We start from the raw sequence: 25177 nt of genomic DNA, 5'->3' as shown, positions 1-25177 counted from the left end.
GAGAAGTCAGTGGGAGAACGGACCATCCTGATCACAATGATTGAGGATTGTGGACTTTCTGTAGAATCAATAGTCAATCAATATTTAGCCTAGACTAGCTCTCTGCCTCCACTGCCAATTAAAATTCTTTGTAATACAACCTCGTTTCTTGACCCTTAAAAGTCCCTGACTTTTACTCCCTAGTGGGACACCATTTGGGTTTCTACCTAAATCTGTGCTCCCTAAATTGTAGTTCTTGAGACCCCCAGATAAACTTGTTGCTTCTCTTGCAGTTCATGGCTCTTATTTGTTGACAGCCTCCAACAGGAAGGACAGAGACCCAAACAAACAGAAGAAAACAACATGGAGGAAACTGTGATGATGCACGAACAAGAAAACTTGGATAAGGGACCATAAAGATGGAACTTTCTGAGACCAGAATAAGAATTTAAAAAAAAATTTACTATGCTAGCAGAGATGGGAAAAGTTGAGGAAAACTTCCAGAAACTAGCAAGCAAAAATAAATAAATAAAAGAAAATTTAAAAGGTCTAATATCTAAATAATAGCAGTTTTATAAAGAAAACAAACAAAAACACCAGGGGGGCGACTTTTAATAAAACAATTTAAGAATCTTTTTCACAACTGAAGGGCATGACTTTCTGGATTTAAAGGGCCCATCAACTGCCCAGTGGATGGATGAATAGTCCCAAGAAATATCATGAAATTTCAGAACACCAGGGACAAGATTCCAGAATAGACAGGTCATATATAAAGACCAAGTATGAGAATACTTGGGAATTCTTAATAGCAATGCTGGAAGCTAGAACGCTAACACTAGATGCTAGGATTTCAAAATTCTGAGGGAAAAATGCTTTCTAACCCACATTTTTCTATGGCGGTATGGTTCAAGGGCAAAGACAGATTAAAAATATTTTTAGATATGGAAGATCTCAGTGAATTCACCTTCCACGGACCCTTCCTCAGGAAACTAGTGGAGGATGTGTGTCACCAAAATGAAGTGAACCAAGAAAGAAGAGAACATGGAATACAGGAAATAGGATGTCCAATACAGAAGGCAAAGTGAATACCTAGGATGACAGTGAAAGAAGATCCCGGGATAACAACTGTGTTCCAAGAAGGGAGGGTGACTAGGACAGACTAATGCAGAACCTCCAGCAGAAGTTTCCATGGGAAGATATAACCGATGGCTACCTGATGTATGACTATCTTTTGGGATTGAATTAATGAAAAAGAAAAATAGGATGACTATAATTATTGGGAAAATAAAAAGTTGGGCAGAAAAGAAAAAGCAATCATAGTATACTACACAGCCAACCCAAGTTATGATTCAACTAAGTTGAAAAGTTGGGGAGATGAGAAGGGTGCACATGAATGGTAGGGGCAGGGACAAGAAGCAGTGAAATCCTTTTTCCATAGAAGAACAGTGGATAATGTCTAAAACTAAAAAATCAATAAAGTAATATGAACATGCTATTTGGCGACATGGAGGTAAATGCCTAAAGACTAAGCTAAAACTTTCGAACACCTCCATTTCACTGAGCTGGGGTACTGAATTGTATTAAATACAAACTTGATTTTGACTCTAGAAACCAGCATCTTTGTCCTTCAGACTGTATGTTTCTTCAAAGATAATGTTCTTCACCTAACCATGTTAGCAACATCCATGAGGCAGAAGGAACCTTTTCAGCATAAGAAACCAAATCAGTTAATTGGTCAGTGATTACCAAATACTATTACAGTATTTGTACATCATGACATCCCTCCTTTTTTCTTACAAAGGCCGAATGAAATACACTAAGTTTAAAATAATTCAAGATTTAAGGTTTAAAACTTCATTCTGCCACTTAACAACTGTGCAGCTTCAGGCACATTTCTTAATCTCTCTCAGCCATTATCTCAGGGATAATAGGGCTAATATGAATGACTGGAGAGATTATTGTGAGGATTAAAGCACACGATAGTGTGTGGCCTGACACAAAACACTACTGCATTGGTGGCAGCTATCATAATTTCAAGCATTTCTCGCTATGCCTTGAAAGCTATGTGGAAGCACATGCAGTGTTTTTGCAGCCATTGGACAGTCTCAGCCTTGCCCCAATGTTCCCATTCCAATTACAGAGATTAATGAGACATAATTAAGTAAGGACCTACAGTGACAGTGAGAGAGGCTTAAGGTTGGATTTAGAAACAGGAGAGAGGTACTCAGCGATGATCAACCTCACTCTGCAACAGCCTCACCTGGGATACTTTTAAAACACATCATGGGCCCCTCCCTGATACTCAGATGCAACTGGCCTGGGATAAGGCCCGGGCACTAGTATTTTTGAGGTCCGCAAGTGATCCCAATATGCAGGAAAGTTACTTCTGACAGAGTGGAACTGTTCTATATACTAAAGAAGAAATGTTTAGAAATTCCTAGAGGCAGCCAGGTGTGGGGAGCTGAGCAACAAGGTGGAAAGCTGGGTGGTTAGAAAAGGCTGCAGGACATTTACAAAAAGCGAAAGTTAATATTGAAGTCATTTAAATTGCCACAGTATTAGCCTTCCATCTGTCTTCAAAACTTTAAGTAGTCTCCTACACAAGTACCGAAGGTGAAGGGAGTTTTTGCGTGAGAATCAACTCAAAAAGTCACATCAGGAACAGGTTTCAGGGAGGAAAGAGCTGAGATGAGAGTCCAGTGAGAGGAGAGTTCCATGAGAGCAGCAACTCAGAACAGGGTGTCTCTAAGTGGGACACTTGGCAGGGATGAGGGATAGAGCTGTGACACCTGGATTACAGCAAGGACCAGAGTGAAGGGAACAAAGTCCACAGGCATGAGGTTTGCTGCTGTTGGCCTGATGTTCCCACGACCTCGACTCCCTAATCCCCACCTAATCCCACCGCTCTCGCTCAGTATTTAAAACTCTCGACCCATTTATACAATTAAAATTTAAGCTGAGTCTCACCTCTTCACCTACATTCTGATCAAATGAATTGCTTAGTTGAATCCAATTCGAGCTCACTCACATTCTTACAAGTATTTTTTATTTAAAGATACAGGCTAAGTATACTACAAATGCCCCATTTCCATCTGTCATTTCACTTAACTGCAAAACAGGACATAATCTAACGCGTTCAAAAATAACATAAAAAAGATTACAAAAATGATGTAACTAGAACCCACACCTAATTTTTAAAAATCCTTCTTTTTCATTACCATGTAATTTTAGTGATACCTACTAAATTTAGTAATATCTCATCTCACATATACACATCATAAAAAATAAAAAGATAAAAAAATGCAAAAGACACGAACTAGTGGGAGACAGAGACGTTCAGCTTTAAAAAAATTAAGGCAGCAAAGAGTTTTTATGTGTGTCTCTTTATTAATTGCTGGGAATACAGCCTATTGAGAATACATGACATGCATTTTTGGGAGAAATTAACCAAATCTGAAATGAAGTCATTCAATAAGCCTGCTGAGAGTTAGTAAGGTAGCACAGATTAGATCTGAAGACACAGCGTGGGGTGACTCAAACAGCAACTACAGTTGTCATTAAGATTCTAGCTGCAAATTCTTTTGGAACTTCTTTATTCTTAATTACTTAGGAACTACGAGGAAGGAGGGAAGATCACTCTGCCTCTTTAGCTTACACTAATGCTAGGAAGGATGCTGTTCACTGAAGTACAAAAAGAAAAAATTTGCCCTTACTTCAGACTGTTTAAAACAATTCCATTTTTGCAAATTCTTCCATATCAATTCGTATGCCTTAGAATTAGAAGCAGTGTACAGATTTAGAAAAGATTAGTAACTAATGCAAAAGACTGTCCTCATTTGACTCCAGTATCTACTGCTGAATTATACTCTGTTCTAATTCTAGCAGATTTCTACACCATATCATCAATTGTCCCCCAAGATGTTTGTTTTAACTCATTGATACAATAAAGTGATATAAATTAAGAATTCCAGTTACACTTAAAGGGACATAAAGATTAAGTTACTGGAATGTCTTAGACCATAATTAAAAACTGTTTAATTATATACATGGTACATAACGATGCAAAGATTATAACCTATCATTGGATAAAATGCTGTGTTATATGTCACATATTTCTCCCAAACTTTGTAGTGGATATTTTTTCTTAAAATGACAACATCAATGTCACCCGACATTCAAGTGATTTGTTACTTTTTGTGGTAGTAGCAAGAGAAAACAAAAAGAGAAAACAGAAACGAATATACTCCAGCAGGATAAAAACGGGAAGATTTGGGCTTTTTGTTTTTTTTAAAGAGATGGCCTGTTCCTTTCATGAACCGCATTCTTTTAATGGCTCAGGAGGACTCCCTTACGGCGTGCAGCGCTGGACAAACCGAGGGTATAAGCAAACATCCCGGATGTGGTACCTATTCAGGATCCAGGTTAAGAATCGCTCCAAGCCCAAGCCATACCCTCCATGAGGACATGTGCCATATTTTCGCTGTTTAAAAAAAGAGGGAGAGAGAGGAATAAATGCTGACTTTAAATTGTCTAAAACAGTTACAATGATCTACTGTGAAACGAGTTCGTTTATCATGGTTAAGAATTCAACCCTTAATCTATAAACCTTCATGGACCACGTGTGAAGAAATAATTTGGTATGAAAAACAAACTAGGGATTAAGTGCCACCCTGGGAAGAAGAGATTTCAAACTTTAAGTCAATGCCTCTGTTCATCAGAGGAAAATGAAAAATAGCGCTCGATACTGGTAGGATCTAATGACAAATTTTTAAAAACTCAGTAGCAATGAACAAGGCCAGCAGTTACACAGGTTTTCAAATGAAGTTAACATAATTGGCCAACGACAAAACTAGCAATGTTCACATGCCACATTATTATAACCATGAATCTGAATACAGGTCATTCATCAAATGCCCGAGTACCACCCTAAATTTTCTCCTTTTAAAAATTTCAATTTATACACAACTACTACAATGAAAAAACTTTAAAAAGTGTTAAAAAAAAATTGTTTTTACCTGATCTGTGTACCAGTAATAGGGAGTGGGGTCAATTCCTTCCCTTTTATAACCTGCTAGCATTTCCTCACTATCCCAAATACGCATCGAGCCTCCCACAATCTCACCAACGTTGGGCATCAACACGTCAACCTTTAAAAACGAGGAAATAAAATGCACAGTTACTACCAGGCTATTAGTCATGGCATTGCTCTAGAGCTTAAAAGAAAGCCACAATTAAGCTCCAATAGCTAAAGGAGCACTATGATCATGCAAAATTCAAACATTACTCAAACTCTGTAATTTAACAAGCTATGTTAAACCCAATCAGAAGACTTCTTCAAATATCATCATTCTAGATTTATAATGAAATATTTGCCATGAGCTATATCTTATTCCAGTGAGTCCCCACCCCCTTAAAAAGCAAAATTACTAATACTATTTGGATCACAAACTGACAGATTCGGTGAGGCGGGAATCCTCAGGACATCGCTGCATGTAGAAGGACTTGATCTCTACAGGAAATCGACATAGCAAGATTGGCTCATTAATGGTGTCTGTCATCAGTCTTTCCGGAGCTTCCGGGATATCCTGAGGTTAAACAAGACTTCATTAACATTTACAACTCGAAACGCAGCCAGACAGAAGCAGCTCTTCACCCAGGAGCAGCCCTCCTCTTATTAACGCCACAGAGTAGAGAATATACACCTACCCATAACCCAGACATTCAGCCATAAGGGACAATTTCTTTCAAAAGCAAACGTATTACAAAACTCACATGCAGTTATTTTAAGAACTGTAAAAAGATCAGCCTCTATTCTACAGTATATTGTCAAGTGCCTTGCTGCTTGAGGAATGAAAAACAAAAAATAACCACCCAAGCTATTATCACTGTGTCTAGATACTGCTCAGGTATTTTTTTCGGTGGCTAGTTTTATCTAGCTCTGAAGCAAACATGGTCCACTCAGTCCTGTAAGGCACAGGATAATCAGTGAATGCCCCAGAACGTCAGTGACCTACACTCAGAGCATGTTGTTAATAATACCAATCTTTAAACGCTCCAGTTATCTGTACTTCTTTCCTGTTATAATCAATCTGTGTGCCTTCAATGGCGGTAAGACGCAGTCATAAGACAAATAATCAATGTCAAATTTGTAAGTGTACCCACACCTGGAATAATTAGCCAAGAAATGTTAGATGATGATGAATCAAGTAAATCCGTTCCTCTCTCAAAACACTCTTCAGGAAACCACACATAAATTCAAGTTAAAACTGAAAACTCTTGTCCCAGTCAAAACTGACTGAGAGAATTGAAAAGACTCATTGATTTGTTTAATGTAAGAACTAAAACGGATGAGGCTGGCCCCATGGCCGAGTGGTTAAGCTCGCGCGCTCTGCTTTGGCAGCCCAGGGTTTCGCCAGTTCAAATCCTGGGTGCGGACCTTGCAGTGCTCATCACGCCATGCTGAGGTGGCATCCCACATGCCAAAACTAGAAGGACCCACAACTAAAAAAAATATGTACAACTATGTACCAGGGGGCTTTGGCGAGAAAAAGGAAAAATAAAATCTTAAAAAAAAAAGAACTGAAACGGAGCATAGCAGTCACTTGGCACAGCTGTTTTCAAGCTCTAGCCCCAGGAGCCCTGCACCCTCTAGAGGACAGAGAGGAAATGGGAGATGAGTGGGAGAGCTTTGATCTCTCAGCTTTCATTTACTTTACATATTAGAGTTCTGCATTAGATTAATCAGAGGAAAAGGGATCTTACTGCACATTCCAAAGTCTGAAGACCATATATCTACCCCAGCGTCCTCATGTGTGTGCGATGACATCAGTGTACAGTAAATGCTGACATGCATTGAGGGCTTCCTGCGCCATGCGCCCTGCTGGCCATTTAGCTCATTGAGTTCTCACAACTTTGCAAAGTGGATGTTACCTCCAAGGTAGAGATAAGGAACCAGAGAGTGGAGTCCCTGGCCTTCAGTTATATAGCAATAAGGACAAAGGTGGGAGCTAAGCCCACCTGGGGGCCTTCTTACTTCAAAGCTTATATTCTTTCCACTCAATCATACTACTTTGCTAAGTCTTAGATAACAGTAGTTCTCAAGTTTTCAGTACAAAATTGTTATTATACATCATCAACTGAATTCAGGAAATACTAAGAGTAATTTATATAGATCTAGTATACTGTTTGTGCTCTCTGTAAATTCCTTCTAAAAACAAAACAAAACTCTAGTTAGCAGCAGTTACCTTTCATCTGTAAAACAGTTAGATTTGCAAATACTATGTGAGGAATGGTTAAATGCACAGGGAAAAGGGCTTAGAATAAAGTTAACAATCTATACCCCCAATGCATGCCAGGAGTTTGATCCCAGGCACAACACACACATGCTCAGTTTACTAGGGGACCAGCCACCTTCCCCATCAAGGTCTCCTCTCTTGGTTTTTCCTTTTAACCAATGGCTATCTTCTTTGAATCTCCTCCACATGAAGGAGTTTTAATTCACTGATTTTTGGGGAGGAACCCTTTTTGGAAAAGCCAGATACTTTCTCCAGAAAAACAAAACAAATATATACACATACCAATATTTTGCCTGTAATTCCAAAGCTCACAACTTTCTGAAGCATCCTGCCATCCTAGAGAATTACAACTAGAGCTTCCAAATCAAGACCATGGATTAATCATGGAAGAAGAAGAAAGAGACAAAGGATGAGATGTGAAGGCTAAGAACTTGCTAATATTTATTGAACACTACAGAAGAGGCACTGTTCCAAGGCTTACTCTATGTCTATTAACTCAATGAATCCTCAGATGACCCCAAGAAGAAGGTTCTGTTATTTACTTGACAAGAAGGTGCTTTCTCCATTACTAGTTAATGTCACCTTAGAAACAATGATTAGAAAGGAATACATACCTCTCCGAATTCATAGAAAGTTCCATCTTCTTTCTTTATGTTGTGTTCTTTTAGCCACACAATAGCATCTGAATAGTTCATCCGTTTGAAAGGCCGTTTGGGGGGCTTGAAGTTCTACAGTAGAAAGGAAAAACTGTAAATAAAGAAACCATTTACACTAAAATTCTCATTTTAAGAGAAACTATTTACTATTACTGTAAAACATTATTTCAGACTGGAAAACAATGTGGAAATGGAAAACATATATGAATCTCCTCCTACGTAAGTTAAAATATTATGAAATATAAGCAATGACTAGTATCAAATTTTATTCTTCAAAATAATAGCCCAGAAATGGGCAAAGTGGTCAAAAGGCACAAAATGCCAGTTATAAAATTAAGTCATGGGGATGTAATGTACAGCATGGTGACTATAGTTAATACTGTACTGTAAATTTGAAAGTTGCTAAGAGAGTAGATCTTAAAAGGCTGCATCACAAGAAAAAAATTGTAACTATGTGTGGTGTTGGATGTTAACTAGACTTACTGTGGTGATCATTTTGCAATATAAATATGTATCAAATCATTATGTTGTACACCTGAAACTAATATAATGTTATTATATCTCAAAATATATACGTACACTTGTCACTTATTTCAAAGCTCACTGACCTATCGCATCTACAAAAACTGAGGGTGAAGACTTCATTGCCAAAAAGGGCGGAGCAAAATGGCGGGGTGAGCTGACCCGGGATTCTCTCCCCTCCAAAATACAACAAAAGATTGGAAGAACTGAATTTCAGAAAATAAACATAATGCCAGCTTGTTAGACACCTACAATACCAAGAAGGAGGAGATCATAAACCTAGCTTTATACCTTCGGAGGCACCGGAATGGTAGGAGAGAACATCGCTGCCTCCCCTAGAGTCTGCAATCGCTGCGGCGCAGGTCGGGAAGGAGCGGGGGAGGGGCCGCGCGACCGGGGGATCATCCAGGACTCCTGGCGCTGATTCAGTGGAGACCCACTGACGGGGGAAAGCTTCCTTCCACGGGGACCCCATAAATCAAGGGCCTTGGGAGACCAGAGAACAGAACGGATCTGAACCCAGACCGGCGCGGGTGAGTAACAGCCCCTCCCCCCTAACAAAGCCAGTGGGCGCAGCCATCTTGCCCAAAGGCGGAGAGCTAACACGCCGCTCTCGACCCCCATCTAGTGGCGACAGGCTGTAACCGCAACTGAATTCTACCACCACGAGAAAAAACCGCTCCTCTACCATCCAGCAATTTATAAAAGCCCCAGACCAGAAGGAAAACAATAAAAACACAGAATTAAGTCCTGAGGACTTGGAATTAGGTAAACTAAGTGATAATGAATTCAGAGCAGCTATAATCAAAAAACTCAATGAGGTAGAGAGAAAGATAGAGAAACAAGCCGAGTTCTGGAGTTACTTCACAAAAGAGATTGAAATCATAAAGAAGAATCAAACAGAATTACTTGAGATGAAAAACACAATGGACCAGATAAAACAGAATACGGATTCCCTGAATGCCCGTGTAGACAATATAGAGGAGCAAATCAGCATAATCGAGGACAGACAGGCTGAATGGCGCCAGACAGAGGAAGAAAGAGAACTAAGAATTAAAAAAAATGAGGAAAATCTCCGAGAGATAATGGATTCAATGAGGAGTAAGAACATAAGGATCATAGGAATTCCCGAGAATATGGAAAAGGAAAATGGAGCAGAAAGGGTGCTTAACGAAATTATTGAAGAGAACTTCCCAAATCTATGGATCAACGGAGAAATGTGTGTAGAGGAGGGTTTTAGATCTCCTAGATTTGTCAATGTAAAAAGACCCACCGCAAGGCACATAATAGTAAAGTTGGCAAATAGGAATGATAAGGAAAGAATACTCAGGGAAGTAAGGAAAAAAAAGAGAATAACCTATAAAGGAGCCCCTATCAGACTGTCAGTGGATTTCTCTACAGAAACCCTACAAGCTAGGAGAGAATGGAGTGATATATTCAAAGCTTTAAAGGATAAAAACCTTCAGCCAAGCATACTCTATCCAGCAAGAATTTCCTTCAGATATGAGGGAGAAATTAAATCTTTTCCAGACAAACAAAAGTTAAGGGAATTTGTAACTAAAAGCCCTCCATTACAAGAAATCCTCAAGAAGGCTCTCATACCTGAAAAAAGAAAAAAGGGAGAAAGGGGACACAATCCACAGACTAGGGAGACCGATGGATAGAACCAGAACAGGATAGCAAATATTCAACTATAGCATTAGGGTAAAAATAAGGAAACTACCAAAACAAGGACGATCTTAGCACTCTAACTACAAATTAATAAGACGAGTTGGAATAAAAAATGAAAATAATTATTTAGGAGGGGAAGAGCAAAGGGTCTAAATCAGTATTGGTCGAGTAAGTAAGAGACCACCAGAGAATAGACTATATTATACACGAGATTCTAAATACAAACTTCAAGGTAGACACTAAAATAAAGTACAGAACAGAGTCACAAATCATAGATAAGGAAAAATCTAACAAACCCAGCATAAGAAATTGCAGTATTAAATGGATAGTCTAAAGCACACAGGAAAAGAAACACAGGAAAACAAGATAATGAGCGACAGATTGACAGCATTAAGTCCACATGCATCAATAATCACTCTCAATGTGAACGGATTGAACTCTCCAATAAAAAGACACAGAGTGGCAAAATGGATTAAAGAACAAGATCCAACAATTTGTTGCCTCCAGGAAACACACCTCAGTCCCAAGGACAAACACAGACTCAGGGTGAAGGGGTGGAGGACAATACTTCAAGCAAATAGCAAGGAAAAAAAGGCAGGTGTTGCAATTCTCATATCAGACCAAGTGGATTTCAAAATAAGACAGGTAAAGAGAGACACAGAGGGACAATATATAATGATCAAAGGGACACTTCATCAAGAAGAAATAACGCTTATAAATATCTATGCACCCAACACAGGAGCACCAAGATTCATAAAGCAACTATTAACAGACCTAAAGGAAGATGTTAAAAACAACACAATAATAGTAGGGGACCTCAACACCCCACTCACATCAATGGACAGATCATCCAGACAGAAAATCAACAAGGAAATAGTGGAGCTGAATGAAAAACTAAAACAATTGGACTTAATAGACATATATAGATCACTCCACCCTGAAGGAGCTGAACACACATTCTTCTCAAGTGCACATGGAACATTCTCTAGGATAGACCATATGTTGGGAAACAAGGCAAGCCTCTACAAATTTAAAAAAATTGAAATAATAACAAGCATCTTCTCAGATCATAGTGCTATAAGGCTAGAAATTAATTACAAGAAAAAAGCTGAGAAAGGCACAAAGATGTGGAGACTAAACAACACACTACTGAACAAGCAATGGATCATTGAAGAAATTAAAGAAGAAATAAAAAAATACCTGGAAACAAATGAAAATGATAGCATGCCATACCAACTCATATGGGATACAGCAAAAGCTGTATTAAGAGGAAAATTCATCGCAATACAGGCACATCTTAACAAACAAGAAAAATCCCAAATAAGCAACCTTAAAGCACACCTAACTGAACTAGAGAAAAAAGAACAAATGAAGCCCAAAGTCAGCAGAAGGAGAGAAATAATAAAAATCAGAGCAGAAATAAATACTATTGAAACGAAAAAGGCAGTAGAAAGGATCAATGAGACAAAGAGCTGGTTTTTTGAGAAGATAAATAAAATTGACAAACCACTAGCCAGACTTACAAAGAAAAAAAGGGAGAAAGCTCAAATAAACAAAATCAGAAATGAGCGAGGAGAAATAACAACAGACTCTGCAGAAATACAGCAGATTATAAGAGAATACTACAAAAAACTATATGCCAACAGAATGGATAACCTAGAGGAAATGGATAAATTCTTGGACTCCTACAGTCTCCCAAAGCTCACTCAAGAAGAGGCAGACAATTTGAACAGACCAATCACAAGGAAAGAGATTTAAACAGCAATCAAAAACATCCCAAAGAATAAAAGCCCAGGACCAGATGGCTTTCCTGGGGAATTCTACCAAACTTTTAGAGAGGATTTAATACCCATCCTTTTCAAGCTATTCCAAAGAATTAGGGAAGATGGAACACTTCCTAACACATTCTATGAGGCCAACATCACGTTGATACCAAAACCTGAGAAGGACACCACGAAAAAAGAGAACTACAGGCCAATATCACTGATGAACATAGATGCAAAAATTCTAAACAAAATTTTGGCAACCAGAATTCAGCAATTCATCAAAAGAATCATACATCAGGATCAGGTGGGATTCATACCAGGGACACAGGGATGGTTCAACATCCGCAAATCAATCAACGTGATACACCACATCAACAAACTGAGGAATAAAAACCACATGATCATCTCAATAGATGCAGAGAAGGCATTTGACAAGATCCAACAGCCATTTATGATAAAAACTGTGAACAAAATGGGCATAGAAGGAAACTACCTCAACATAATAAAGGCCATATATGACAAACCCATAGCCAACATCATACTCACTGGGCAAAAACTGAACCCCATCCCCCTGAAAACAGGAACGAGACAAGGATGCCCTCTATCACCACTCTTATTTAACATAGTACTGGAGGTCCTGGCCAGAGCAATCAGGCAAGAAAAAGGAATAAAAGGAATCCAAATAGGGAGGGAAGAAGTGAAACTCTCGCTGTTTGCAGACGACATGATCTTATATATAGAAAACCCCAAAGAATCCATTGGAAAACTGTTAGAAGTAATCAACAACTACAGCAAAGTTGCAGGGTATAAAATAAATTTGCATAAATCAGTAGCATTTCTATACTCCAGTAATGAACCAACAGAAAAAGAACTCAAGAATACAATACCATTCACAATCGCAACAAAAAGAATAAAATACCTTGGGGTAAATTTAACTAAGGAAGTGAAGGACCTATATAATGAAAATTACAAGGCCTTTTTTTGAGAGAATTGGATGACGACATAAGGAGATGGAAAGACATTCCATGTACATGGATTGGAAGAATAAACATAGTTAAAATGTCCATTCTACCTAAAGCAGTCTACAGATTCAATGCCATCCCAATCAGAATCCCAATGACATTCTTTACAGAATTAGAACAAAGAATCCTAAAATTCATATGGGGCAACAAAAGACCCCGAATTTCTAAAGCAATCCTGAGAAAAAAGAACAAAACGGGAGGCATCACAATCCCTGACTTCAAAACATACTACAAAGCTACAGTAATCAAAACAGCATGGTACTGGTACAAAAACAGGTGGACAGATCAATGGAACAGAATTGAAAGCCCAGAAATAAAACCACACATCTATGGACAGCTTATCTTTGACAAAGGAGCTGAGGGCATAAAATGGAGAAAAGAAAGTCTTTTCAACAAATGGTGCTGGGAAAACTGGAAAGCCACATGTAAAAGAATGAAAATTGACCATTCTTTTTCACCATTCACCAAAATAAACTCAAAATGGATTAAAGACCTAAAGGTGAGACCTGAAACCATAAGGCTTCTGGAAGAAAATGTAGGCAGTACACTCTTTGACATCAGTATTAAAAGGATCTTTTCGGACACCATGCCTTCTCAGAGAAGGGAAACAATAGAAAGAATAAACAAATGGGACCTCATCAGATTAAAGAGCTTCTTCAAGGCAAATGAAAACAGGATTGAAACAAAAAAACAACCCACTAACTGGGAAAAAATATTTGCAAGTCATATATCTGACAAAGGCTTAATATCCTTAATATATAAAGAACTCTCGCAACTCAACCACAAAACATCAAACCACCCAATAAAAAAATGGGCTGGAGACATGAACAGACATTTCTCCAAAGAAGATATACTGATGGCCAATAGGCACATGAAAAGATGCTCATCATCGCTGATCATCAGGGAAATGCAAATCAAAACTACACTAAGATATCACCTTACACCCGTTAGAATGACAAAAATATCTAAAACTAATAGCAACAAATGTTGGAGAGGTTGCGGAGAAAAAGGAACCCTCATACACTGCTGGTGGGAATGCAAACTGGTGCAGCCACTATGGAAAACAGTATGGAGATTCCTCAAAAAACTAAAAATAGAACTACCATACGATCCAGCCATCCCACTACTGGGTATTTATCCAAAGAGCCTGAAGTCAGCAATCCCAAAAGTCCTGTGCACCCCAATGTTTATTGCAGCACTGCTTACAATAGCCAAGACGTGGAAGCAACCTAAGTGTCCAGCAACAGACGAATGGATAAAGAAGATGTGGTACATATATACAATGGAATACTACTCAGCTGCAAAACAGAACAAAATCATTCCATTTGCAATAACATGGATGGACCTTGAGAGAATTATGTTAAGTGAAATAAGCCAGCGAGAGAAAGATAATCTGTGTATGACTCCACTCATATGAGGAATTTAAAACTATGGACCAAGAACAGTTTAGTGGCTACCAGGGGAAAGGTGGGGTGGGGGGTGGGCACAAAGGGTGAAGTGGTGCACCTGCAACATGACTGACAAACATTAATGTACAACTGAAATTTCACAAGATTGTAACCTATCAATAACTCAATAAAAAAAATAATTAAAAAAAAAAAAAGACTTCATTGCCTCCCAAAACAGAATCACGATTTTGTATTTCCATAAAACACTAGACCCACCGGGTTGAGGTCATACACTATGCTTGCTGCAGGAGATTTCAAGACTCTGTCTACCACGTCACAAACCAAGTCCTCCAATCGGTTCAGCAGCTCCTCAAAGGTCAGGAAGGGGCACTCTGCTTCCACGTGACTGTACCTGAAGAACAAGACACTAGCTCGGAGCGGCTCTTCTCCTCTGCTGTATTTCTCTCAAGCAAGGATTTAACATCGGGAAACTGTCCAGAAAGGCAAACTTTCAACCCTGCTAACCAATGCTCAACTCTGCAAACTAGTTTTGGGCCACCCTCTACCCTCCCCCTTGAATAGTGGCTTCTTGTTTATTCCGTAACACACAAAGGGTCAAGGCAAAGGGAAAGGACAGACCTTAGATCCATGGCCTAAGAGGCAAAACTTCATACATGGTTTCCATTAATTTATTCAACTGCCCTTCATGTATACTCTTAATAGATCACAATTACATAGACATCATTTGCCTACATAAAGATTGCTTCTCTAAACAAATTTTCTTAAAAAAAAAAAAGTTTTCAATTAAAATAAAAAGACAATTCCATACTCAGCCAGGTGCCTTCGCGTTCTGGACTGTTCTGCCCTGTATGACTGTGCAATACAAAAAACATCTCCCAGAGCTGGAATGCAGGTCTCCAGGTACAACTGAGAAGACTGAGTCAAAAATGCCTCTTCTCCAAAATAGTTAAGCTTGAAGAGCGTGGCACCACCTTCAACCTGTGTCTGTACTAATGTTGGAGGAGTTACCTGTTCAAATGGAAAGAAGGAGTAAATAAAGGCCTATCGTGAGCACCGCTATTCAGATCTAAAAATAGGAAAAGATACCACTTGCAAAAGGTGATGACCATGCGCTTACCTCGCAGTACCCCCTGTCAAAGAAGTGATCTCTAAAGCACCTGGTGACGATGCAACGTGCTTTTAGGATTTTGGACATGTTTTCTCCCCGGATCATCATGTGTCTGTTGTTGAGCTGGACATCAACGTCAGACTCTTCGTTGATCAAGTTATCAGCTCCTCCAGCAGGGGCCAACCCGATCAGCTCCCAGAAGTCACAACTCAGCTCATGGCCCCCAGGAGCCTAAATTTTTAAAAAGAGGGTGGGAGGGAGAAGGAAACAAAAAATTAACATTATTAAAGATTTTAATTTACGTCAAAATTTTGGGTAAGCTGATACTTCTAAGAACCTCGTCATTATTAGCCTACCCTTCTAAAAACAAAGACCCAGTAATTCATTTTTATGTTCATATATTTAATATTTCTTTCAGAGTTAATATACACACACACAATTTTTTAAAAATAGAAAAGCACAAACTAGAAAATAAAATAAGCTATAACTCACAGTAACTACTAACTACTGTTAACATTTTGGTATATCTTTCTAGCCTTTGCCCAATAATTTAAAATAACACTATTACCCACGCTGAAAAACTCCTTAAATACAAAGGTTTTACTAAAAGCTATTACTCTTTGGAACAGATATATAGTATGAAATGGAATTCTCCCTAATAATCCTATTAAAAGCAATTCATTTTAGAAGCCATATATCATGGAATATATAATTATCCTGATGCTAAACACTGGACAGCAAGTAACATCATGACAACCACTCCATTTTGCAGTCACATTACTTGCAAGGAAAATTCCATGAACTTGACTCAGATATTCATTCTTAATACAGGTTCTCTTAGATGAATCCTGGGAAACTCTCTTTTATCAATAGTTCTAGTCTATTAGGTAGATTCTAGGGGTTCCCTCTGGTGGTTAATGTGTCACATTTGTCTCTTTTTCTTTCCTAGCCAACAAACAGAACCACAGTAGTTATTTGAACAATAATTACCATCAAGTAACTATAACTGGTATAGGTTATGTGTCTGTTGGGGAACAAACAACTGTCTGAATATCAGAGCTATATTTAACTTTTTTTAAAAAGAGGCTTTCAAACTCTATTTAGAAAGTTTCAGATTTAGATTATTGTTCTTTCCTGAAATTTTTTGGGTAGATTGTTAAGTTTTTACTTCCACTTAGTTGAAAAATTATTCACACACCCAGAGCAAAGCAGCTACATCATAGACCATGAGGATTATTCAGACATTCTATAAGGTTTGAAATCCCTGAGTTTGTTACATCATATGATCTGCACAGTGTATATATTTCACTGGAAAAGGAAAAGGCATACCAAATTTAGCAAGTGCATCACATTTGCATATTTATATGCCAAATACCAAAAGTACAAATAAAGACCTTGGAAAACAAACAAACATCTATTCGCCCAGAGAGGAACTCAATCCACTCACCTGCTTGCCCTTTGGGGTAAGCTTTAGCATTCCATACACTGCAACACTACTCTCGGTGGACAAGACTACTCCATTGTAACACTGACACTACAAAAAGATCAAGTTCTAATTTAGTTATGTGAATATTACATACATACATATGCATAAATGACACTAGCTCACATCTCTTAAAGATATCTGGAAAGTTCATTTTTCTTTTCTTTAAAATTCAGACTGCTGGGGCTGGCCTGCTGGTGCAGCAGTTAAGTTCACATGTTCCACTTTGGCGGCACAGGGTTTGCTGGTTCGGATCCCGGGTGCGGACATGGCACAGCTTGACAAGCTATGCTGTGGTAGGCGTCCCACATATAAAGTAGAGGAAGATGGGCACGGATGTTGGCTCAGGGCCAGTCTTCCTCAGCAAAAAGAGGAAGATTGGCAATAGTTAGCTCAGGGCTAATCTTCCTCAAAAAAAAAAAAAAATTCAGACTGCTAAAACAACACACAGAGCCCATCTAAGCTATGATCATCAATACTTGATAAAATCATTAGAAGAAAAGTGATGGGGAACTTTATAATGTAGGGATCAGGCTATCAACACCTGAACCCACTAATCATAGAAAGACAAGTGGACATCATGTGCTTCATGACGAGACGCAGATGGAAGAACACAGCTTTGCCCACAACGTAGTTGTGCAAAAAAAAAAAACCTGATCAGACCCAACCTCCAGCTTCTAAGACATACAGAGAAAACAGGACATGTTAAATGACACTACAGGAGGCAATCAACCAAATCTAGAGTGTGAGACGCTCCACAGGACAGAAGACTAGGTTTTTTCCAACAAATAAATGGCAAAGAGAGGGAGACCAAAAAGGGAGAAGTGTTATAGATTCAAAGAGATTTCAGAGATACTTCACCTAAATGGAACATGTAGATCTTGTTTGGGTCCTCATTCAAACTAACCAACTATAAAAAGACATCATGCATCTATTGGGAGAATTTGACTAGATATTCAGAAGTTGTGTTAACTTTGGGGGGGGGTGTGTGATAATGGTAGTGAGGTTATATTAAAAACATTTTTTCTTGGAGATGCATATGCAAGTATATTTATATGAAAGTCTGGAGGGTAAGAGAGGGGAGCAGTAAATGAGAATTGGCCACATATTAGTTGTTACTTGTTATGGCCTTAATATTTGTGTCCCCCCCTACCCTCTGATGTGATAGTATTAGGAGCTGAGGCCTTTGGGAGATAATTAGGATTCAGTGAGATCATGAGGGTGGAGCCCTCATGAATGGGATTAGTGCCCTTATAAGAGTCACACAGAGAGCTTGCTTCCCTCTCTGCTCTGTGCTGTGTGAGGATACAGCCTGGAAGAGGGCGCTCACTAGAACTCGACCATGCTGACACCCTGACCTCACACGTCCTTCCTCCAGAACTGTGAGAAAGAAATTCGTTGTTTATAAGCCGCCAGTCTCTGGTACTTTGTTATAGCAGTCTAAACTGCCTAAGGCATTACTGAAGCTGGGTGACAAGCACACAAGGATTCTTATTCTCTTCCATTTTTCATGTTTTCCATAACAGTTTAAAATACATACTGTTGTCGTTAGTGCCAGTGACAGGATTCCGACTCCCAGCGACTAGATATTTAGGAGTTGTGTTAATAGGTATTGCACACCTATCCGTGGACAGCAGAGCGGAACCCTGTCCAGTCTTTTTGCACCATCCTCTCACCTTCTGGGGTTTTATCAGGCAGTGCTCCACTATTATTCATAGGGTTTTCACGGCCAATTTTTTCACAAGTGGCTGGCCAGGTCCTTCTTCCTAGTGTGTCTTAGTTTGGTAGCTCTGCTGAATCCCGCCCACCACGAGAGACCCTGCTGGTATTTGAAATCCCAGCAGCATAGCTTTCAGCATTGCAGCAACATGCAGCCACCACAGAATGACAACTGACAGATGGGTGGTGCGGTTCCCCGACAGGGAAACGAACCCTGGCTATGGTGGTGAGAGCACCAAATCTTAATCCCTAGACCACTAGGGCTGGCTTAAAATACATATACAGATCCCAAAATTCCCAAAACTAACAATAAAGGAACATGCTGAAAAAAATCTAATTTTCAGCCACAAATAAGAGAAAATATTTACCAAATCATCTGACAAGACACACTGAAGATACCCTGTACCATCCCGCAGCACCAAAAACATTAAATTCTTTCCTAAAAATGAGAAAAAGAAATTTAGTCAGATGGTTCTCAAGGCACTTAAACCTCCCATGGCCCCCTTCCCCGAAGTGTCCACTGGTAACATTACTATTCCGTATTTCTAAAGCAGTTTATCTTCTTCATTGTACTTTCAAATCCTAAGTGATGCTCACGATCCACATGATAATGGGAAAGTAAGACAGGAAGCACCAGGGGATGAGGCATTAGGTCTTGCTCACCGCTGACTCCCCCACGACGCCTACCATGGTCCTGTGCACACAGTGGGAGGTGCATAAGCACAGTCGCACAGAATCACTCTTTTTCTTATTTATGCCCAGTTCTTTTTACAAAGGACTTGATAACCACTTACAATAAAATACATGTAACAAAATAATAAAAAGAGAAAGCAAAACATCAGGATTGAGGGAGAAGTAGAATGCAAATATACTAATTATAAAAGTCAACACTACTGCTATAAATCAGCTTTGGATGAGGCTCTCACTTCCTGTAATACAACCTCTGCTGTTCATTAAATAATTAAATTCAATTAGACAAATATTTACTGGATACCTCCTGATCAGTGTGACTGCTTACAGTTCAACAGCACTTAACTAGTTTTTCAGCTTTTAATAGCCATATTAAATAGGAACAAATTTAGGATATAAATCACTATCTCCTTTCAAAAGCCAGCACCCAAAATCACAAATAACCCCAAGTAAATGTTTTTATGTCCTTCTTCATCTAAGACAAGGGATATTTAAAATTAAAAACAGAGAAAAGGAGGGCTATGCCATTTACCTTGCCTGCGCAGCCTGTGGACCCAGCCAAACACCTTTACTCTCTGGCCTCTATATCCTTCTAATGCACAAATCTTCACCTGTCGAGTTGAAATAAATAATATTTGACCAATCACGTCATTTATCACATGTCCACTTTTTCACTAATATTAGAAGGGTGGCAGCAAAGTGTTAAAAATTCTCAAAGGGTGCAAAACTACAGAGAGTCACTCTACTGCAGGTTGGAACCAAAACATGTCACTATACCGGAGCAGTTAAAAAAAAATCTAAGTCTTCTTTCTCTTAGTGGAAAACTGGCAATGAGAAACACCCAGAATTCCAGATATTGCCGTACGAAATGAATGAATAAATGAATTCACAACAGCAACAACCGGAGTCCACACGGAGCCCTCTCCCCGACCTCGCGGTCCCTTCCGACATGCTGGGAGTGGAATTAGCAAAGGGAGCTTGTTGTTTGGGGGATGAAGGAGAAAGGAGATGAGCAGAGGAAGGGGATGGTAGATGTAGCCAAGGAAACAGCTTCATCACTAAGGAAGCGGGAATAATACGGCAATTCATCAGCAGTAAGAACTATCCGAAACCTAACCATGTCCATTCACAGTCCAGCATTCTGTTCTAGAAAAAATACAGAATTTCCTAAAATCACAAAACTCTTCAGGGACTTAAAAAAATCGTGAAAACCATGGATTTTGACCTCCTCATTTTCTGAGGAGGAAACAGATGCTTAGAGAGGGTGAAACCACTTGACCAACACCACACAGCACAGCCAGGCCTGGATCCCAGGTCTGCTGGCTTCTAGTTGGGACAGAATTCATTCAACACGCAATTACTAAACTTTATAATAAAACGAACCCCAAAAAGAATCAGCCTCAGAACTCAAATGTTACTTCTCTTTATCCCTTCTAAAGAGAAAGCAGTAAACAAGTAAAGGGACAAACCACGCGGTGTGCCTCCCAGATACAGAAATAACGGTGGGACGTGGCAAGTCCACAGCGTGTGAAATGATACATGTCACACTCACACATTTCGGCTCTGGAAGACTCGCATCGTTTTTAATGGTGATCTTCTTTGCTTCTTCCAGGTTCTTTTCTCTTCGCAAATTGTCTTCTGCCTAATTTTGATAATAAAGCAATTTGTTAACATGGTTTTCTCGTGTTCTGACTTTAAAATTGTTCACAGTGGCAAATTCATTGTTCACCTCTTTCTTTTCCCGGGATTCACTCTTCATTTGTTCCCTATGCCAAATTTTTCTAATGTTCTTCATCTGTGATTTAGAAATAACATCCCACCTCTAGAGAGAAAAACAGATATTTAATTTTTTCAAGACCTCTATGTTCTGATGAACATTCATTCACAAAATATAAATCTGTAAAGTTTTTGGTTCACCTTACCTCATTTTCTTTTTGTGAATCTACATAAATGGTAGGAAACGGTTCTTTGCCTACTGTCATCAAAGCCTTGGGTGGGGAGGGAGAAAAAGAAAATTTCTTTAGCACTGTAGAATATTAGAAATAAAAAATAACACTTTAATTATGAGGCAACTTCAATCATCTAGAACATAATCAAGAGCCAGGAAGAAAGCAGAATGACCCCTATAGCCAAACGTCGACGTTGATAAAATGAATGGTTAAACGTACTATTTTGCTTAAAGTAGAAGCCCTCAGGTCCTTTCGCAAACAATTCCAGCAAGTTCGGTTACACAGTATAGTTTTCCATATAAGCAGACTAGAAGCAACAGATTTTCAGTGGCTGTAGGGACCAGCAGGAGGTATGCTGGCCGTTAACAGCAAAAGCCAATTGCAGATCACATCTAAATGGTTAATCCCCACTAAGAAACCAAGGAAGATGTTTTTCAAACTTTCAACAAAATAATGTTAAGAACACAAAAAGCTAAGCTTCATTTAATTTGAAAAATTCCCGTACGCAGAATACCTCTTTTCACTAACACTGGGACACTTCAGGTATTGCTGTGGCATTTAACATTTCATAGTTTGCATTCTTTTTTTTAAAAAATAGATAGTTGGAAGTATGTAAGAGATGGATGTTTCACTAACTGCTTCAAATATTCCTTCAAATTTTTTCCCAAGTGATCAAGTCAATCAAGAAATGTAACAAATTACTCTCTCCAGTCATTAAGATCTGAAGCTTGCAAAAACTGACCTTTTCTAAAAGGTCTAGTTTCCAGACCAGAAAAATACTTTTCATCTTGTTTTAACACTAGTCCCCACTCAGCAATTGATGCAGAAGAGGAAGGAGCTTGGATCTTTTACACATATCCAAGAGAATTCATCTTTTTAACAATTAGACTTTGCAGAGATGTTTGTAAATCATTAGGAATTAATTTACTACCTGACACTCTCTACTGAGCCCTCCTTTTATATTATATATATGAAATTGAAATACCCAAACTGTAATTCCCTAAATCAGAATGGAACACTTCTGCTAACAGCGACATTCCGCAAACATTCACCTAAACATCGTTGTCAGTTTTGGAGAGTCACAGGAATCACCCCAGCAACTCACAATGAGAGAAAGACTTCCCTGGAAGGGTTAAAAAGTAAGACCCACGTGTAACCCATACACCAAAGCATAACTCTAAGAATGACCTAAAAGAGGAGAGAATGCTCCCGGGACAGGAACACTTGATTATAACCTAAATAAATGTTGTACCACAGCTAACAAAAAGGGGGACCGGCCAGGCATGGAAACACAGAAAAACGAGTGTCAGGGCAGTTCTTTTCCTGGTGCCGTCAAAGTAGGGCGCTTTCACCATCCTCCTTACGTGGCAGCTGTAGCCACTGCAGGCAAAAGGCAAGCCCATGGCTACTTTAAGAGCGATGTCTGGGCCCACACCCTAACCCGACACAATCAGTTACCTAACACTCATGTTCTGAGTTGATGTTCTCAAAGAACCCCTCGGACCTGTATTTGGCTTTCCATCTAAGTCTGCTTAGAGAGAATGTGGTAAACTCATTTGAGGATTCTAGGGCCTGAGAAATAACAGTACATGAATAAATTCGCATTCTGGCTTCAAGCTCCAGACTCATGAGTTATTGAGCACCTGCTCTGAGAAATGGGCCCGTTCTTGGGGTACTGATATTAATCAAATCTTTGAGGCTCAAGGCTCAGGATCACACCTGGATGCTAGTGGTAAATTCTCCGAGAGGCCTCTTGGGAGTTGGTTTAAAAGAAACGTGGGCATGAGCTCAGCGTGACTGAGAGAAGCTGATTTTTATTTCTACAAGAATTGAAAAACTGGCCATCTAACTCACTGGAGAGAAAAATCCCAAGATGCAGGGCCCCATGATAACGAAGAAAAGATGACAACTTTTTAAAAGGTTCAAATAAGTTTAGACTTAGATCGTCCAATACTCTTAAAGCTATATCTCCGTGTACATTCCTTACTTCCCCACCTCTGAAAAATCTCTTCAAATCCTAGTGCTTGAAATAAAATTACTGCCACATCACAGAATAATCGACATAAGTCATTAATAAATGCAAAGTCGTTTTCCTAATGAGAAGAGACAGTACCTTTAGACCTGTTTTAAAAGGTTTTTCCTTGGTTCCATCGCCTGTAGCATCATTTCCCTCTCGATCCGAGACATACAGCTCCGCTATTTACAAAATGAGAATAAGTCACTCATTTGGCCAATAACTGTCAGTCACCTCATACAGCAACTACTTTATCCAGTTCTTTACCTTTGTAAACAGACCAAGCACCTGATCAGTAAGAAATCACCACAGTCCAAAATAAATTATATCAAAATTATTTTCCCACTCCCATATTTCAGTGACATTCATCTCATAAAAACATATTAGTTACAAATTTAGCTTCTCAAAATAAACTTGGATCATTTTAATTTGTAATATTGCTTCTATCTACTTGAGTCCCCAACAATAAAGAAGGGCTTTGAGGTTGGCCAGACCAGACTGGAATCTTGGATGTCCTACCTTAAAAGCCAGGATGACCCAGGCGAATTCGCTTAACTTTTCTGAGCTTATTTCTTTGTCTATAAAATGAGGAAGACAATACCCATCTTGAAGGGCTGTAATGAGGACAAAATAAAACTAGACATACAAATGGGATACCCCAGTGCCAGTGCACAGATGTCAAATAAATGCCAGTTTCCTCTGGTCTTGAACGGAAACTGAAGCTCTGAGGTTAAACAAACTGCAGAAAGCCTCACAACTAGTAAGTCTGAACAGTGACATCCATCCAGGTCTCCCTTTTCCCCTTTTCGACCGTAAGGTCTCCCAGGAAATCTCAATATAAACGAGAATGTGCGAAAAAGAATTAGAATTCTAAAATCCTTTCCTAACGATCACTTTGGAGAGTTACAGATTTGGGGGCTACCCTGACGTCTGACAGTGCCCAAGTCTCAGCTGAATCACGGGATTTTTCGCAGCGGGGCAGGGCCTGGAGCTGCCGCCATCCCAGCCCTGGGACCCGCGGCGCTCGAGGGGAGTCCGGGCCCAGCGTGATCCAGGTCCCTCCCTTCCCCTCTCCCTCCCATGGTTCTGCATATTAGCAGTGGTGGAGCGCCCACTCCGGGCCAGGCACCCACAAGCGCTGCGTTCAACCAGAACGAGGTTCCTAGTCCAGGCAGGAGCACGCGCCACTTACACACCTGTGGACCCCAAGCCTCACTCACCTAGAACCATCCCGGCGGTCGCCCTGGTCACCTCCAAGGACATCGTCTGCAAAACGCCGCCGCCTCGTCACCCCAACGTGCTCCAGCGACTTCCTAGACTCAGAAGTTGCATCATACAACGTCGCGCATAGATCGCCCTAGGGAGTCACCCGAGCGTCGCGGCACCATTGGTTACCGGAGGATACACGCCGTGCGCGAGCGTCGCTACAGCCGCCATGTTTAGTCCGGGCAGAGGTAACTTCCGGTCCGGCGCCGTAACCTGCCCCCCAGGATTCCGGGGTGCCGCTTGCCTGGGACTCCCAGGACCGGGAGATTCCCGCTCCCTTTGGTCTCTACCTTCCTAACATTCTGGGCTGAATCTTCCAATTCCGCCCCAAGCTGTAGACGCGCCAGGGCCCTCTTGGAAACCAGACCAAGGATATCTGTCCAGATCCCGAGATGCCGAAATGCTGGTGGAATTAACGTAATCATCAAATGTGACAAATAGAAATGGCAAGCAATAGGATATATTGGAGTATATGAGGAAGCCATTTGGTGTAAACCTAATTCGGCCTGACTTTGTTCTTCCAAAAGGGCCTGACCATGGCGGGTTGAGCATGCATTGTATATCTGCTTTAGACACTCCCTATGGCAAGAACAAAGGCCCTTGAGATAAAGGTGCAACTTCCCTCCCC

The 25177-nt window shown here is 39.8% G+C and overlaps 1 protein-coding gene across 1 annotated transcript; it reads right to left on the bottom strand.

Moving 5' to 3' along the window:
- Nucleotides 1-3343: 3343 nt before the first annotated feature.
- NARS1 (asparaginyl-tRNA synthetase 1) lies at nt 3344-24682 on the bottom strand. The gene is made up of 15 exons (XM_046672039.1): nt 24504-24682; nt 23383-23465; nt 21243-21308; nt 21050-21142; nt 20873-20962; nt 19853-19931; nt 18999-19069; nt 16876-16962; nt 15438-15659; nt 15129-15328; nt 14576-14711; nt 7889-8002; nt 5433-5564; nt 4995-5126; nt 3344-4459 (listed from the first exon to the last, which is right to left on the bottom strand). Exons 1-15 carry the CDS (start codon nt 24544-24546, stop codon nt 4328-4330), a joined length of 1680 nt encoding a protein of 559 aa, XP_046527995.1. The 5' UTR covers nt 24547-24682; the 3' UTR covers nt 3344-4327.
- Between the last annotated feature and the right edge of the window lie 495 nt (nt 24683-25177).

The sequence above is a fragment of the Equus quagga genome, chromosome 9, assembly GCF_021613505.1.
Source record: "Equus quagga isolate Etosha38 chromosome 9, UCLA_HA_Equagga_1.0, whole genome shotgun sequence".
Classification (NCBI taxonomy): domain Eukaryota; kingdom Metazoa; phylum Chordata; class Mammalia; order Perissodactyla; family Equidae; genus Equus; species Equus quagga.
This window is presented reverse-complemented; position numbering and strand designations above follow the sequence as displayed.

Bases quoted from the DNA above. Each gene is read 5' to 3' on its own strand.
- NARS1 (XM_046672039.1), bottom strand. From the start codon at position 24,546: ATGTCCTTGGAGGTGACCAGGGCGACCGCCGGGATGGTTCTAG. The intron at 21,143-21,242 runs GTAAGGTGAACC...TTTTCTCTCTAG, and splicing joins ATTCACAAAAAGAAAATGAG to AGGTGGGATGTTATTTCTAA. The intron at 14,712-15,128 runs GTATGGAATTGT...CTTGTTCTTCAG, and splicing joins ACGCGAAGGCACCTGGCTGA to GTACAGTCACGTGGAAGCAG.